This window comes from Pollicipes pollicipes, unplaced genomic scaffold, assembly GCF_011947565.3.
Source record: "Pollicipes pollicipes isolate AB1234 unplaced genomic scaffold, Ppol_2.1 Scaffold_7261;HRSCAF=8764_pilon_pilon_pilon, whole genome shotgun sequence".
Classification (NCBI taxonomy): domain Eukaryota; kingdom Metazoa; phylum Arthropoda; class Thecostraca; order Pollicipedomorpha; family Pollicipedidae; genus Pollicipes; species Pollicipes pollicipes.
In genome coordinates, this window is record NW_023597054.1 from 12,102,083 (window position 1) to 12,116,080 (window position 13,998).

Genomic DNA, 13,998 nt, shown 5'->3' on the forward strand with positions numbered 1-13,998 from the left:
ATTCAAATAGGAAGGGTCCAAAACCCAGCGTGAAGGGTTGGAAAGATGGAGTGTACCTGGATAGGTTATCAGATGACCCCGATAGGAGCCGAGGGCCCTAAATTTAAATAACCGATGCGCAGCCCCGCCCCCCCCCCCCCCCCCAGCAATCCAGTGTGGCCGAGGAAGCGAACAGAATGGCCCCATTCAAATAGCACGTGCCCAAAGCCAAATGTAGAAGGCCCCCGAACGATCGAATGTGCCCGAGCAGGTTATCAGATAGGTCCCTACAAGAGTAAACAAGTTTTAAAAAAGCTATACAGGTTTTAAAAAAGCGTAGGTCCCCCTATTCAGAAAACACGTATCCGAGACCCAGTGTGTAGGGTCCCTGACCGAATGAATGTGCCCAAGCAGGCCATCAGATGGGCCCTTGACGAGAGTGTAGGGCCCCTAAGCAGGCGGCAGAGAGTTGGAAACACCGTAGACCAATGTGGAAGGCTCATGAGCATATTGCAAGCGTGTCGTAGGTTAACCGAGACCTACGTAAAGGGCCCCTGAACAACCGAGAATATCCCGGCGGGTTAAGGTATGAGACTCCGGCTATATCTCACAGAGCCGTTCCGGCAAATGGAAAGAATTCGTGGAAAGGCCCGTGATTGACAATAGTGTCCCGGTACGGTAAGAGGAATCGCCCCAATAACAGCGCAGAGCCCTCGGAGCAAGTGCAAAGAAATAAAGGGCAACGCGGAATGCTCCTTAACGATCGAATTAATCATGCAAGTGAGAGCAGAAGGCCCTCGGAAACAGCACGGAGCCCCTAGACAGTGGAATGAGGCTTGAAATTTCCAGTTGACAACTTTTCCAGTCATCGAATGATTCTTTGCGACTTCTCATAGGCCGTTCCCTTCCGCTTACAACTGTTCCTGGCCGCCTGAAAGTCCGAACCTACCCAGTTTTGTTGGGTTTTATGTTTAAAAAGCTGCACCTGTACGGCCGGTACCATGTGGCCCCCACGGAGCCAAGGGGTGGGGCCATGGCCCCGTGGTACCCCTCTGGATCAGTACCTGGGTCTAAACATAGAAAGGAACAACTCCATATTTGTATGTGGTCTTGACCTGAGATAGTCATTCTGAAGATCAATCAGTCCAGTTCACAACCTGTCCTTTACAAGACTTAAAACCATCCGGTTTCTACGCCCAACGACCGGTTTGGCATCCACTCTGACGTCATAAAAACGTTCCATAGTGCAATCAAACGACGTCGTATCGAGAAGCCGTACTTATAAGAAAGACGATTTATGTTGTCTAGAACAACCTTATGCACTTAAACCATGTGAATAGTTGCAAGCAAGCTTATGGTATCGCCAATGATAATTGTCTCAATATGTTCAGTTATGGAACATTGTGGAACATATAGATGGTTTTGGCTTACAAATGGCGAATAACGGTAACCTTGAATTCGCAAGCGTCGATTATCTGCGCGCAGAGGGCGAGTTGGTCGCGGTGCGGCGTACGGTGGGTAGGAAAGCGGATATTGAAATACAGAAGTGTTAAAAATATTCGACAGAAGAACTCTAATTACGTCCGGTACATCGCATGAAACGCAAGTCGTTGGTTGTCCACTCGGTAAAGGTAAAGTCCCATTTTGCTTTCTCCGCGCTGCGTTTGCCGCGATCACCAGCAGGTTTCGTCTAACATCTGGGGGCTGACATCGGTTACTGACTCCCTACCGGTTGGATACGTATGCTGCCTCTGTAAAAGATTGTAGGTGAATAATTGGTCCTTACTGCCTTTAATGGGATAAATTTTTGACAGTTGTTTTTATTCGTCACTTAATATGCCATAGCTCAGGGTGACTGATGAACAAGTCATGAGGCATGTTCAAGAGGTGCCACTTGCTTCGTTGAAGTTTTCCCAGCTGCAGGAGGTGTGCTGCCTTGCTGTTTAGCCAATCATTTGCTCATACCACTCAGGTGTTGCGCTTGTTGATGGAATCAAATATTCCTTTAAAATCTGCACTACATGCCTGGAGTGCAGAATGGGCAAACCTGGAACTGAGGCTGCTTGATGAGCAAAGGTCAGTCCTGACATCATACACTTTTGAGCCTACTCATTTAACTTAAGCCAAGTTAAGCTGTGATTTGCAGGCTGCCCAAGTGGTGCCAAGCTTTTTCTGACATACAATGTCAGGGTGTAGTTTTGCTGGACATCACATGCTACGTCATACTCCTTCGGGTCCTTGAGTTGCTTTAGAGTCATAACAGGCTATACCTGCAGTCTAATATGGTGCACTGAAAGCTAAAGTGGGGATGTCAGCATGGTTTTCTATGCAGTGTGTACTTTGTATGCAAAGTAAATGTTATTGGGATTTTTACTCTCATTAGCAGTCACATTAAATATTCCTAGTTTGTACCCTAAAGGCTAAACCCAGCCATCAAGCTAGCAGAACCCTTTATTGCATGCACGCAATACCTGTCCCTTTTTGCACCCACAAATTTGACTAGCAAAAGTCCCTTCAATAATGCACAAGTGTAGGTTTATGTCATTCACTGCAGGGAGTGACATCAATAACCATGGGCACTGTACAGGGGCCAAATAAAAAAGACAGTTTATGGTTATACACATGACTTTGGGGACCCTTGTGTTGTGAACATCCCAGGCCACAGTGCTGAACATTACAGCTTGGAACATTGCCATGAAATGCCTGATAAGTTGTATCAAGGCTGTTACAGATTAAAACACTTAACTTGATGTTTTTAGTTTAATAAATTTGCTAGATTCTCTGAAGCCCTTGGCATTATGCAACTATGTTATTTCAATTATTATTCAACTTTGATTAAACATGTTGGCCTAGACAATGACAGCTAGGTAATACGGCATTCCTAAATTCATCAACTAGGGCATCCAGGATATGATATAAATTCATACTACCAAAATCCTGGTTCTCCGGCTGCCTCTGCCTGCAAATATTTGGTGCTAAGATATTGGCCTTTGACCCTGAACCTAAACATCTGAACTGCCTGATCCATTCATCCAGCCTGAAGTGCTTAGATGTGAGGTATACCACCCTTTGGTGGATGCCGATTAACTGACTGAGCAAGGGAGGGGCAACATTCACTGAGCCCCAAGTATGAGGTGTAAAAGCATGAACAAGTCTTGACAGCTGTGTCACCCAAGTGGTCAGATATTGAAACATTGCAGCATTTGCTTTCAGTGCATGGTGAGTTGCTCAGTGTGAAAAATGAGCAATTGCTGCAAAATGGCACAATATAATATTTGTGTTTGAGGATTAAACATGTAAAAATGCATGCTGCAATATTGCACTATAGTGCTGCAGAGCAACTACATATCCAACCTGGTGCAAAATCACTTTGTTTTTGTCTTAAAATGAGGTTTTGTGGGGCTTCAGTTATCAAATTTTGCTGACCATATGTTGCCATGGGAGAGAGTTGGTGAGGGCTTGGCTGAGAATCCACAATACTCCTTTCAATTGAAAGAGAGTGAAATTCTCCAAGCTGAAAGAGTTTCAAGGCAGTTGGGAAGCAAAGGAAACTAACCCACCATGTGGACTTTGACTTCCTTTGCACATGTATTGCACAAGTCTGAAGAGTCAGCAACTGCCTTGTGGCATCAACATCCCTTGGTTACAGTAGGAGCAGTGAGCAGCTGTAGCCAGCCAACAACCAGAAGGGAGTAATTCTTTCAAAAGGAAATGGCACACCAATTTTGGTTACATAATTGCTTTTACTTAATGTCAGTTGTCAGAAGAGAATGTTTTAGAAGAGAAAGCTTTCCAAAGGAGGCAGCCTAGGGAAGTCATTGATCAAGGAAGTTATTTGCATGTTTTGGGTGGACTATGGATGCATGGTCCTTTCAGTATCTTTTTTTTTGGGGGGGGGAGGCATAAGAGTGCCTACTATGAGAATGGAACCTGCATAATCAATGATGGATTTTTGGGTATAGACAAGCCATAATGTTGATGGGGTTGCACACTTACAGGGTGAACAGCACAGAAGGATTAGAGGGGATGGATATCTTTTAAGTTGCATTTTTTAGGTAGCACCACAAGTGCATTTGCATTTCAGTGATGTTTGGGTTCAATGCCAGTCCTCATGTGGCTAATATTCTGCATACATGGTAGCTCATTGACTCATCAGCAAGCATTGTAGTATGAAATGTGCAGAAGTCAGACATGTCACCTTGCAGGGTTGGTTAGAACTGAGGAGTAATTTAATCTTAGTAGAACTGGGGTAACAGGTGGAACTTATGTGGAAATGCATTATTCAAGACCAAACATGGGATTACACACACATGTGTGCTTTAGGCATGCTTCCTTGCAATGTGCAAGGACGTTTCTGAGTGCTAGTCTGCTTGATTTAATGCAAAGTTCTGTTGGCTACTGACATCTATTTTACATTATTGAATATGTATTGCCATCCAAAATGATGTTATGTAGACAGATATCAAGAGTGGAACTTGAACATTGGCCATCGCTCCAACTACATAATGCTTAGTACCTTGACCAACTGGTGGATGGCTTGTAAAAATTAGGTAGTGTTTCAAAAAATTGAATGAATTTTTTTTAGATCAAGATGCAAAATATTTCAGGTGGAGTCATTTATCATGTGGCAAGTTGGCAATGTCAGCATGCTTGATAACAGGCAGCCATTTTTGGAACATTCCATCCTGAAATGAATATGGTATGGGGTCTCAGTATTTGCCAGTGATATGCTGAGGTTGGGATGGATCTGTGCATGTTTGTAGGCTGCCATGGTCAGTGATGACTGTGAAAGGCCACCATTTGTTTTAATGTATCTGCTGTGCACCATAGCTGTTCACCTTGGAGATAGGTGTGCATTCCACAATATTGCTGCTAGAAAGGTGCCAGTGTGGTTTATGTATGGGGTATCTGACTGCCAAATGTAGGTGATTTGTTAGGAAAATCTTCAAAGCAAAGCATCAATAAAGGCTGTGCTGTAGCAGCTCCTGCAGAAATTTCCAACTACACTTGATAAACTGCAAGAGCCATAGCACTAAGAAGAGCTGGCGCTCAGGTTGTCATATGTAGATGTCGGCGATAACGAATTGCATAATGTTTGCAGGAGGGATAGTTGTACATAATTATGCAAAATTTGGAAATGATTTTGCAGTAATGTAGTAGGAGTGAAATGGGTGTGTCTGAAAATTGTTCTTATCTTCAAATTTGTAAAAGCAGCTGGTGAGCAAGGATACAAAAGCATATGTTTATTACTTCACATGGCTTGCAGGCTAAAAGTGTAGGTGTGTGAAGGCAAAACAACTTATCTTTGGCTAATTTGCATAACTCATATTCGTATGCAACTTCTAAGGCTTCTTCCTTGAGGTTGGGTTGCATTTGGATGTGGCTTATGCAAATGCTGGGCTCTCATTGCATCTCCGCTGTGAAGCTGACTGAAGTCCTGGCAAGAATGTCATCATCTGGTGCTGCATGAGCAGAAGCTATTTTTTGCACTTCTGGTCCTTCCTGGAGGATTTGCAATGCCTCATATGTGCTATTTGTTCAGCAATGGGACTGAAATATTTGCTTTTACTAAACTATGTCATGCATCAGAAGTCACATTGCTGGTATGCAAAAGATATTCATCTGACAGATACTCACTGGATGGTAGGTATATTTGCACATTCTTTAGTTAAAAGGTTTCTTAAATTGTATTTTACAGGTGAGGGCTATCAATTTGTGTATTCAGTCTGCAGTGAAGGTGTCCTGTGTGTCGTGTTTGCCATCGCTCTTCAACAGTCTTTAATTACAGGGCTACCGACCATCGTCTCCAGAGCATCTCTGATTGAAAGTGGTGTGAGCTTTACAAAGTGGTGCTGCCTTGAGTTGGTCCCTGGTGTCGCGGTGCAGTGTCTAGCTTTATGCCCTGTGCGGGTTGGCGTGGGGACGGCGAGCTTGCGTTCGCTCTCGGTTATCACCCGACCATGCCCCGCTACCGGCGTCGCTCCTCCCGCTCGCCCAGCGGCCGCCACTCGCGCTCTCGTTCGCGCTCGCGCTCACGTGACCGCGTCAAGTACGCGCCGCTGGAGCGCTACGACTGGCGCGAGGCCAGCTCGGGCCGCCGCCACTGCCGGCGGCGGCGGCGCTCGCCGTCACCGCCGCGTCATAGACGGCGCCGCTCCTCGTCGCTGGACGCGCGGCGCCGGCGGCGCTCGTCCAGTTGGCGGCGGCAGCGCGAGCGACGCCGCCGGCGCGACAGCAGCCAGAGCCGCGCCTCCCGCTCGCGCTCGCGCTCGCGTTCGGCCAGCGTGCAGGACGACGAGGACGGCCACCTGATCTACCGCACGGGTGACGTGCTGCGCGACCGCTACCGCATCGTCGGCTTTCTCGGCGAGGGAACATTTGGCAAGGTGGTGCACGCCAAGGATCTGGCCAAGGGCGGCCGCTCGTGCGCGCTCAAGATCATCAAGAACGTGGAGAAGTACCGCGAGGCGGCGCAGCTGGAGATCAACGTGCTGGAACGACTGGCTGAGAAGGACCCGCACGGCAAGCAGCTGTGTGTGCACTTGTGGGACTGCTTCAACTATCACGGCCATACGTGCCTTTCGTTCGAGATCCTTGGCAAGAGCGTATTCGACTTCCTCAAGGACAACAACTATCAGCCTTACCCGATCGAGCACGTGTTGCACATGGGCTACCAGCTGTGCCACGCCGTCAAGTTCCTGCACGACAACAAGTTGACCCACACCGACCTCAAGCCGGAGAACATTCTGTTCGTCAACTCGGACTACGACCTGGTGCCGGACAGCCGGCGGAAACGGGAGACGCGCGTCGTACGCTGTCCCGACATCCGACTGATCGACTTCGGCAGCGCCACCTTCGACCACGAACACCACAGCACAGTGGTGTCGACGCGACACTACCGCGCGCCCGAGGTCATCCTCGAGCTGGGCTGGGCGCAGCCGTGCGACGTCTGGAGCGTCGGCTGCATCCTGTTCGAGCTGCTGCTGGGCTACACGCTGTTCCAGACGCACGATAACCGCGAGCACCTGGCCATGATGGAGCGCGTGCTGGGCCCGCTGCCCGCCGCCATGGTGCAGCGCACCAAGACCAAGTACTACCGCGGCGGCCGGCTCGACTGGAGTGACCGCTCGTCGGCTGGTCGCTACGTGCGTGACAACTGCCGTCCGCTGCGCCGCTACCTGCCGCGACCCGACGACGCCGACCAGGCCCTTCTCTTCGAGCTGATGGAGGCAATGCTGGTGCACGAGCCGACGGCGCGCGCCACGCTCGGCCAGGCGCTCCGCCACCGCGTCTTCGACCGGGTACGTAAGGCGGCCAGCGGCAGCGTGTCGCGGTGACCCGCCGCGCCAGGCGACGTGGGAAGACGGTGGCCAGCTGGCACGGCGCTGGCGGCCGCCGCGCGTCCGGTCGACGGTGGTGAGGCGGGCCAGGCGGCCGCCTTCGCGCGGCGCGGCGCTCTGGCAGCGGCGGCGCATGAGCACTGGTCGGAGATCAAATGGTGTGTGGAGATGGGCTGAGATGTTCTGATTGTTGTGATGTGGGCCGACAAGCCTCTGCTAGCCGATTGGCAGCAGCGACGGCGTCGTTGAACCGTTGCCAGGCGTAGATAAGTGTGTTTTCAGTGTTGTCGGCCACCCCGCTGACTTGCTGGTTTGGCCATAACGGCTTTGGTCGTCCCACTGACTTGCACTTTAGGAGGGTTGTCCGCCAACTACAGTGTCGTGTCTGCTCTGGAGTAGCTTGTGGAGCATTACCAGCATAATGCAGTTTTTCATAACGGTGTTGATATTTGGCAATTTAACGCTGCGTTATGAGTATGTGAGGTGCATTGCCGCGCGTGTGTATGTGATTCCTCTGTATGGGATTCACTTGTGCGTGATTCCATCTGTGCAAGGTACACTTCTGCCTGATTCCCTCTGTATGAGGCACTCTTCGAATGGAATCAATCTTCAGTCGTTCGGCCTCAGTCGTTGAAGAACTGCTAAGAATTTGCTTCTCATTGGTGCGAGAAGAGTAGATGAGATAATAAAGCGTGCTGGGACTGAAGTGGGTGGTAAAGCCAATTCTGGCATCCCCTTTTCGAGCAAATTTCTGTGCCGTCTCCTGTTTGCGGTGCGTGAGCTCATGTAAGTTCACTTACGTCCTGAATATGTTTTTGCATAGATGATTAAGACCCTATGAGCTACTAGAGCTTCAATCGCTTTTCTTGTGCGGTTTTTAGAGCTGAAGGATTTCTTTTAGGACGAGTCACTCGATGGATTCCATGAACATTTTGGCTCGCGGCATAATGCGAGATGCCCGGTACGTAGACTTTTGCACATGAGCCGCATAGAACAAACAAATCATGGAATGTTTAAGGGAATGTTTCGTCTCCTCCGTTGTCCAGAAGGTTTGGAAATTCACTCAAGTCGGTCAATTAGAGCATGCTTTTTTCTTGTAAAAGTTAAAGAGTTGATGTAAGCCCCAAGTCGAATACGAACACCATTCTATTGGGATGTGGATGGATGTTGAAAGGGCCAGAAATCCTCGGTTCGAAAGCCGCATTGCTGTCTGACAGCGGGCTTATGTTGTCCGAAAACGCATTCAAAACGCGTAGCTTTTACAGATGCAGGCATATGTGATGGGCCTATCTCGCCGTGACCACTGGCAGGCGTTGTGATATTTACTAACGACCCGAAGCGAGCAGTTCGCAGACCAAATGAGCTTCGCATTATGCGCATTTCAAATGACGTTTCTTCCGGACTAACCCCAATATGCAATCTTGGCTTGAGTGCACCACCTCAAGATCAAACATTCCCTTAATTGCATTCGTCTGAGGATCAACGGATATTGAGGTTGAGCGTCAACCGGACGCGTGCTCGTTGTGCCGCCCTCGGAGCGGGGCCGGTCAGCCGCGGTGAGTCGGCCGCCGGGCCGGTACCCTGTGATGCGGGGCCTGCTTCAGCCTTCGGCAGCGGCCGCCGTCGGCCGGCCGGCGTAGGCGGGGCGGCAGCTGGCGGCAGCAGTCTGCGATCGCGGGGAGCAGTCGGCGACTGTGGGGAGCTGTCGGCAGCGGTCGGCACTGGTGGCGTTGGCCTGGTCTGAGACGCGCAGCCCGGGGACGAGGTCTTCTGTGCGCTGTCGTCGGCCGCGTGCGTCGGCCCGGTGCGGCGCCGTCCGCTGCCGCCGCACCCGCACCCCGCCCGCTTGGGCACCGCCCGGCACCGGAGGTAACCTGCGTCTCGCACGCGTGCGCCGCCACCTCTGTCTGTGATCCGCTGCTGGCGTGGGTATGACGTGTGCGCCTGTAGGTCGTGTGTCGTGGCGGTGTTCCGGTGCGACGCTGCTGTGGCGATCACTGACGCTTGTTTCCGCCACCAGGGAGCGTTTCGTTACACCGGTACTGTGTGGCGCCATGTCTGGCCCGAGTGAGTTCGGCTTCGGCGTACCGACGCCGACCGGTGGACCCATGCCTCTGCAAGCCCACACGGTGCCTTTTGAGTGAGTAGCCGCGTAGAATGGCTGAACGGGGCACCCTTGATGTATATTTGGTGTTTGAAGAATGTGTTGTAGTGCCGGTTGCGTGTCAAAGCCGACGATCTCGTATCGTCAGTTTGTGGGCCAGATAAACGCCCCCTTGTCAGTGTTGAGATACACTGCTCGATTTACCTGAAATTGATTTACCTGAAATGCATTTGGAAAGAAACGCGGGGGAAAATGAAGTAAAATGGTAATCAGCCAAAATTGAGAGCCGGTCAAAATCGTGGGAACAGCTGCAGTGGAGGCATTGTCCTTCCAAACTTTCGGCTACGCTTGTATAATGACGTCAGACTACAACTGCCGCTGATGCTGGCAGACACTGAAAAAAGGCACCCTGAACCCCAATGTGCCGCTTGGATTTTTACAAACTGGGAGTAACGATCGTTTTGTGTAATGCTGCTGCTCTCTCAAGGTGAAAGGAAGCTCGTGTGCGGGACTTCTGTGACGACTGGTGTCTGAGCCACTTAGCACATTCAGCTCAGGCCATATAAGGTGCACAATTTTTCTTCCATTCCGGCGTGATTCTGTCTGGAAGATGAAATGTAATTGGATAATCAGTTACAGGTCATTTTAATTATATATGGCACTCAAAAAGAGCGCTCAAATTTCCAGCATTCATGCTATAAAAATGATATTTTTGCTCCGCTTGTGAGACGGGGCCGGGTAATAGACCACGTATACCGCATGCATTACACCGGCGGTGTGTCGCTTGGTGATGTTGATCGACCGCCTTCAGCCACCTGACCTAGTGGGAGAAGCCCTGGCTGCCCGCGCCTTGCGTCCCGTTGAGTTGGTCCCGCTTTTGAAGGTCTCCTGGCCCATAGCGCAGTGGCGAGGCCGGCCAGTCCGCATATTGTCGGGGCGTTCGTGGCCGGCGCGGCCAGCAGACACGAAGCAGCGAGAAAACGCGAAGTGTTGTGGCGGGAGTCCCGGACGGACGCGGGGCCAGCTCTGCCGGTGCGGCCGAGTGGACACCACGGTCGCCAGCGCCGCCGCCGCTGCTGCCGTCGCCGCCGGCACGATCACCACCACCATCGCCGCCGCCGCCGCTGACTCCTGCCCAGCCTCGGACGCCGGAGCGGTCGGTCAGGGCGCCACCCGCGCCCGATGAGTACCCGCCTGAGCCGAGCGTATGCCGCGCCAGCGCCGTATGTCCGCCGTACGCGTGCGTGTCCGCCGTGCCGCCGCCCCCTGGCTCCACACAGCCGCTGAGGCCCCGCTCTGGTGGTTTTCAGCCCGCTGATGTCGGCGCGGGGCGTCCAGCACGCCAGCACGCGACACCCGAACCGGCTGCAGAACCGCGCCGCCCTCGCCAGGAAGAGACGCTGTTCACCGGCGAGGTCAGTGACAGCTGGAGCTGGCCAAGCTTTTGCACTCCGCCACGCCGTTTCGTATTTGGCTATACATGATGAACAATGGCTTGCGCATAGCGAGATGCACTGCCGCACGTCTCATGTATTTGTAATGAGTGTGTCCTGGCACTGCGGCGGTTGATACAATGCTGCACACCCAGCACTGTTTTTGTGTCATCTGTATTGTACCCGTTGCCACCGCTCTGTATGCACTGACTACGCGGCCGCTGTGTATTTGTGCGATTGATTGTGGTGTCGTGACGCGGTGTGTTTTTATCGGCAGCGGCTCGTCCCGGAAGCGACACGCTTCAGAGGAGGTGATTGGAAGTCTGCAGAGCCTCTCGCTGAGCGGCCGGTCACCCCGCAAACACCAGGTGAACGCTCAGTGCGCGCCCCGTCCCGCCTGGCCAGGCGGCGGCACGGCTGCAGTGGGGACAGCCAGACCCGGTTACGGAACCAGCAGGGAGGCTTACGTCTGAGACGTGTAATGGTCTGAATGTGGTCCAGAACGACTAGCAGATCGCGTGGTAGTGAACTCGTATCGGATTTTATGTGGCAAGACAAGTATTGCAATAGTTTTAAGACTCTGGTGTTATTTTGCTGCGGTTAAGCTATTGGGTCTCAGCGTAATTAAACTCAGGCGCAACACATGTAGCCGCGTTGCATCTTTGTGAAAGCTATTCTTTTTTATGGCCCAGAAATTGTAGGATGGATGCTTCTTGTGTTCGGTTGTAGCGATTAAAGTGCCTGTTTATTTCTGATTGCTGTGAACCCTGTTTTGTTTTAAATGCAAATGCCTTTTTGCCGTTAAAGGTAGAGAAGAACGTGGCATGAAGTAAAGGATCAGCGGCATAGATCTGACGGATTGTCAGAATGCCGGCCTGGCAATTTGCGCGGATTGTATGCTCGAATGGCCAAGTAAGCGTCGCCCAGGCTGTCGTCACCCGCCGTGATCTGTGCGGCAGGCGCGGCTGGAGCGGTGGCGTCAGCTGGAGCAGCGTCTGGAGTGGGAGTCTGATCCGGAGGAGCAGGAGTCGGCCGGCACGTCGGCAGAACCCCGGCTGGTCATGTCCGAGGAGGTTCAGCAGATGGTCTCCGCGCCCGCGCCCGCCGTTCTGCCCAGCCTTAGAGTGTGAGAACGAATGCGGCGAGGGAACGCTCGGTTGCCACAGGAAAGATCAACTGGGTCATTCAAAGTATGGGAACCTGAGTTGAGCTAAAACAGGTTGATGCGTTTTTAGTGGATGGTCGTTTCTCAAGGGTTTATTTTGCATATCTGGTATAAGGTGAGTGTATCTTGGTTGCGTGGCTTGACGGCGTATGGCCTTGGTTCGGGCTGCTTTTGGTCCCAATGCATCGAACCTGACCGTGTTGGTCTCCCCCCCCCCCCCCCCCCCCCCCTCTTTCCAGCCCAGACAACTCGATGGCCGTCGTGCTGTGGAAGCCGCGGCCGATCCCGCCGCCAGCAGCGCCGCCCGACAACCCGCCCGAGCCGAAGCTAGCGGCGTCGTCGGCGGCGCTGGAGCCGACCGTCGAGCCGCTGGACGTCGAGCCGGCCGAGCCGCAGCCGCCGTCGCCCGCCTACGACTTTTCGCCGTTTTTCGCGGCGTCGGCCGCGGCACCCTGGCCGCATCAACAGGTGGCCGGCCAGTCGCGCTTCCAGTTCGGCACGGCCGGTCCCCAGACGGCCGGGTGGCCGGCGCCGCAGTCGACCGACGGCTCGTGGTTCCAGTTCGGCGTCGGTGGTGCCCCGGGGACCTCCGCCGGCCTGGCCGGCTCGTTTGCAGGGTACGTCAACATTAACTGTGCTTGATGTTCGTCAGTTTTGTGCTTCTTGTTGAGGCGCTGACGTAGGGAAGGACCCGGTACGTACATACATCAGGAATACCGTCGACAGTATGGCTTACGATGCCCTCAGCCACTCACGCTATGTGACGTCGCCTGCCTCACTCCGGTAGGAAGGGCGGGCACCGCGGGGAACCAAGCCCCAAGGGTATCCGCCGTACCCGCCGTTCAAGGGCACCTGCCGTACCTGACGGTCAATGGCACCCGCCGTGCCCGACGGTCAAGGGTCAAGGGTACCCGCCGCGAAGATATGCGACATAATTTTGCCGGCGAGCGCGAAGCGTGATGACTAAGATTGGCCGTCCCATTTGAAACTAGTTCACGTTACCACTTTCTTGGTATGACGCTCATAATCACCGCATCTTTTTCATAGAGTGCTAGTGTTGGACGTGAACGGAGGGATCATCCTGAGCGCTCCTGCCCGCAGGTCGAACTCGTTTTCACCCGGTCAGGAAGACGATTCGATGGAACTATGACGGCAGCCTCAGGTGCCGTCCCTGGGCGGCCCCAGCGCTGCCCCCGGCTGAGACCAGCGCTGCCCCTCGACGCCGTTGCGACCGGTCGCAGCACCGCGGCCCACACGCGCTATTGTCGTTCAGATACGCGTATTCTGGGTCTGCGACTTGTGATAATGCGCGCCTGACAGGAAGGTGGTCATGTCAGGTGCTGATACTAATAACTGACTTAGTGTGTTTTACAGTCAGGTTTTCGCGTTTTACTGACGACGCGTTTTGTGTAATAAACAGTCTTGATTTGTGTTGCATGTCTTTGGTCATCAGCGAGGCACGAACTGATGCAAAGTTAGAAACATGCCATGAACTGCCAACTGACCAGCTATCTCATACAAATAAAATCATTGTGGAAAAAATTGTGTTTGCCGTAATTTCACCATCTCTTTTGGATAGCCATGAGTACCATTAGTGCGAGCGCGAGTAAGGGCAGGGCTGCACAAGCTTAGGCGCAGTTATCACAAAACGTGACTGCGGCCATGATTGCTGGCATGATTCGCAGCTGCGTCGTTCATAAATTGTATGATTAAATCAAGTTTACTGAAGTTGAATGGATAAAACACTTTTTGCTTCTTACCTTTCACAGCACACATGCTTCGAAACAGACTTGACGTTACCGGGCTGTTACTGTTACCAGTGCCATTTCACATTTCCGGTCTACTGGCTCGACAGACTGATCAGATGCTGTGCAAAACTGATTACCGTCCGCCTCTGCCGCCCGAGTTCTGCCACTTTGGATTGCGCGAACACGTATCGGTGCGCAAAAGGTCTGATATCTGGCCGATTTAAATATA

General features: G+C 52.3%; 2 protein-coding genes across 2 annotated transcripts; both read left to right on the top strand.

The window, feature by feature from the left end:
* Window positions 1–6,167: 6,167 nt before the first annotated feature.
* LOC119113245 (dual specificity protein kinase CLK2) lies at window positions 6,168–9,413 on the top strand (the record flags this gene model as incomplete). Its single annotated transcript, XM_037237598.1, has 2 exons — window positions 6,168–7,280; window positions 9,340–9,413. Coding segments are annotated over 2 exons (1,164 nt in total), but the record flags the coding sequence as incomplete, so codon positions are not given.
* Window positions 9,414–10,695: 1,282 nt separating this feature from the next.
* Window positions 10,696–13,452, top strand: LOC119113244 (protein enabled homolog). Its single transcript, XM_037237597.1, has 5 exons — window positions 10,696–10,838; window positions 11,134–11,224; window positions 11,816–11,982; window positions 12,261–12,638; window positions 13,123–13,452. The coding sequence occupies exons 1-5, from the start codon at window positions 10,741–10,743 to the stop codon at window positions 13,169–13,171; spliced, it is 783 nt and encodes a 260-aa protein (XP_037093492.1). The 5' UTR covers window positions 10,696–10,740; the 3' UTR covers window positions 13,172–13,452.
* The last annotated feature ends 546 nt before the right edge of the window (window positions 13,453–13,998 follow it).

Coding starts and splice junctions, on each gene's coding strand:
- LOC119113244 (XM_037237597.1), top strand. CDS start 10,741: ATGTCGGCGCGGGGCGTCCAGCACGCCAGCACGCGACACCCGAACCGG. Junction 10,839..11,133: donor AGACGCTGTTCACCGGCGAG/GTCAGTGACAGC, acceptor TTTTATCGGCAG/CGGCTCGTCCCGGAAGCGAC. Junction 11,983..12,260: donor GTTCTGCCCAGCCTTAGAGT/GTGAGAACGAAT, acceptor CCCTCTTTCCAG/CCCAGACAACTCGATGGCCG.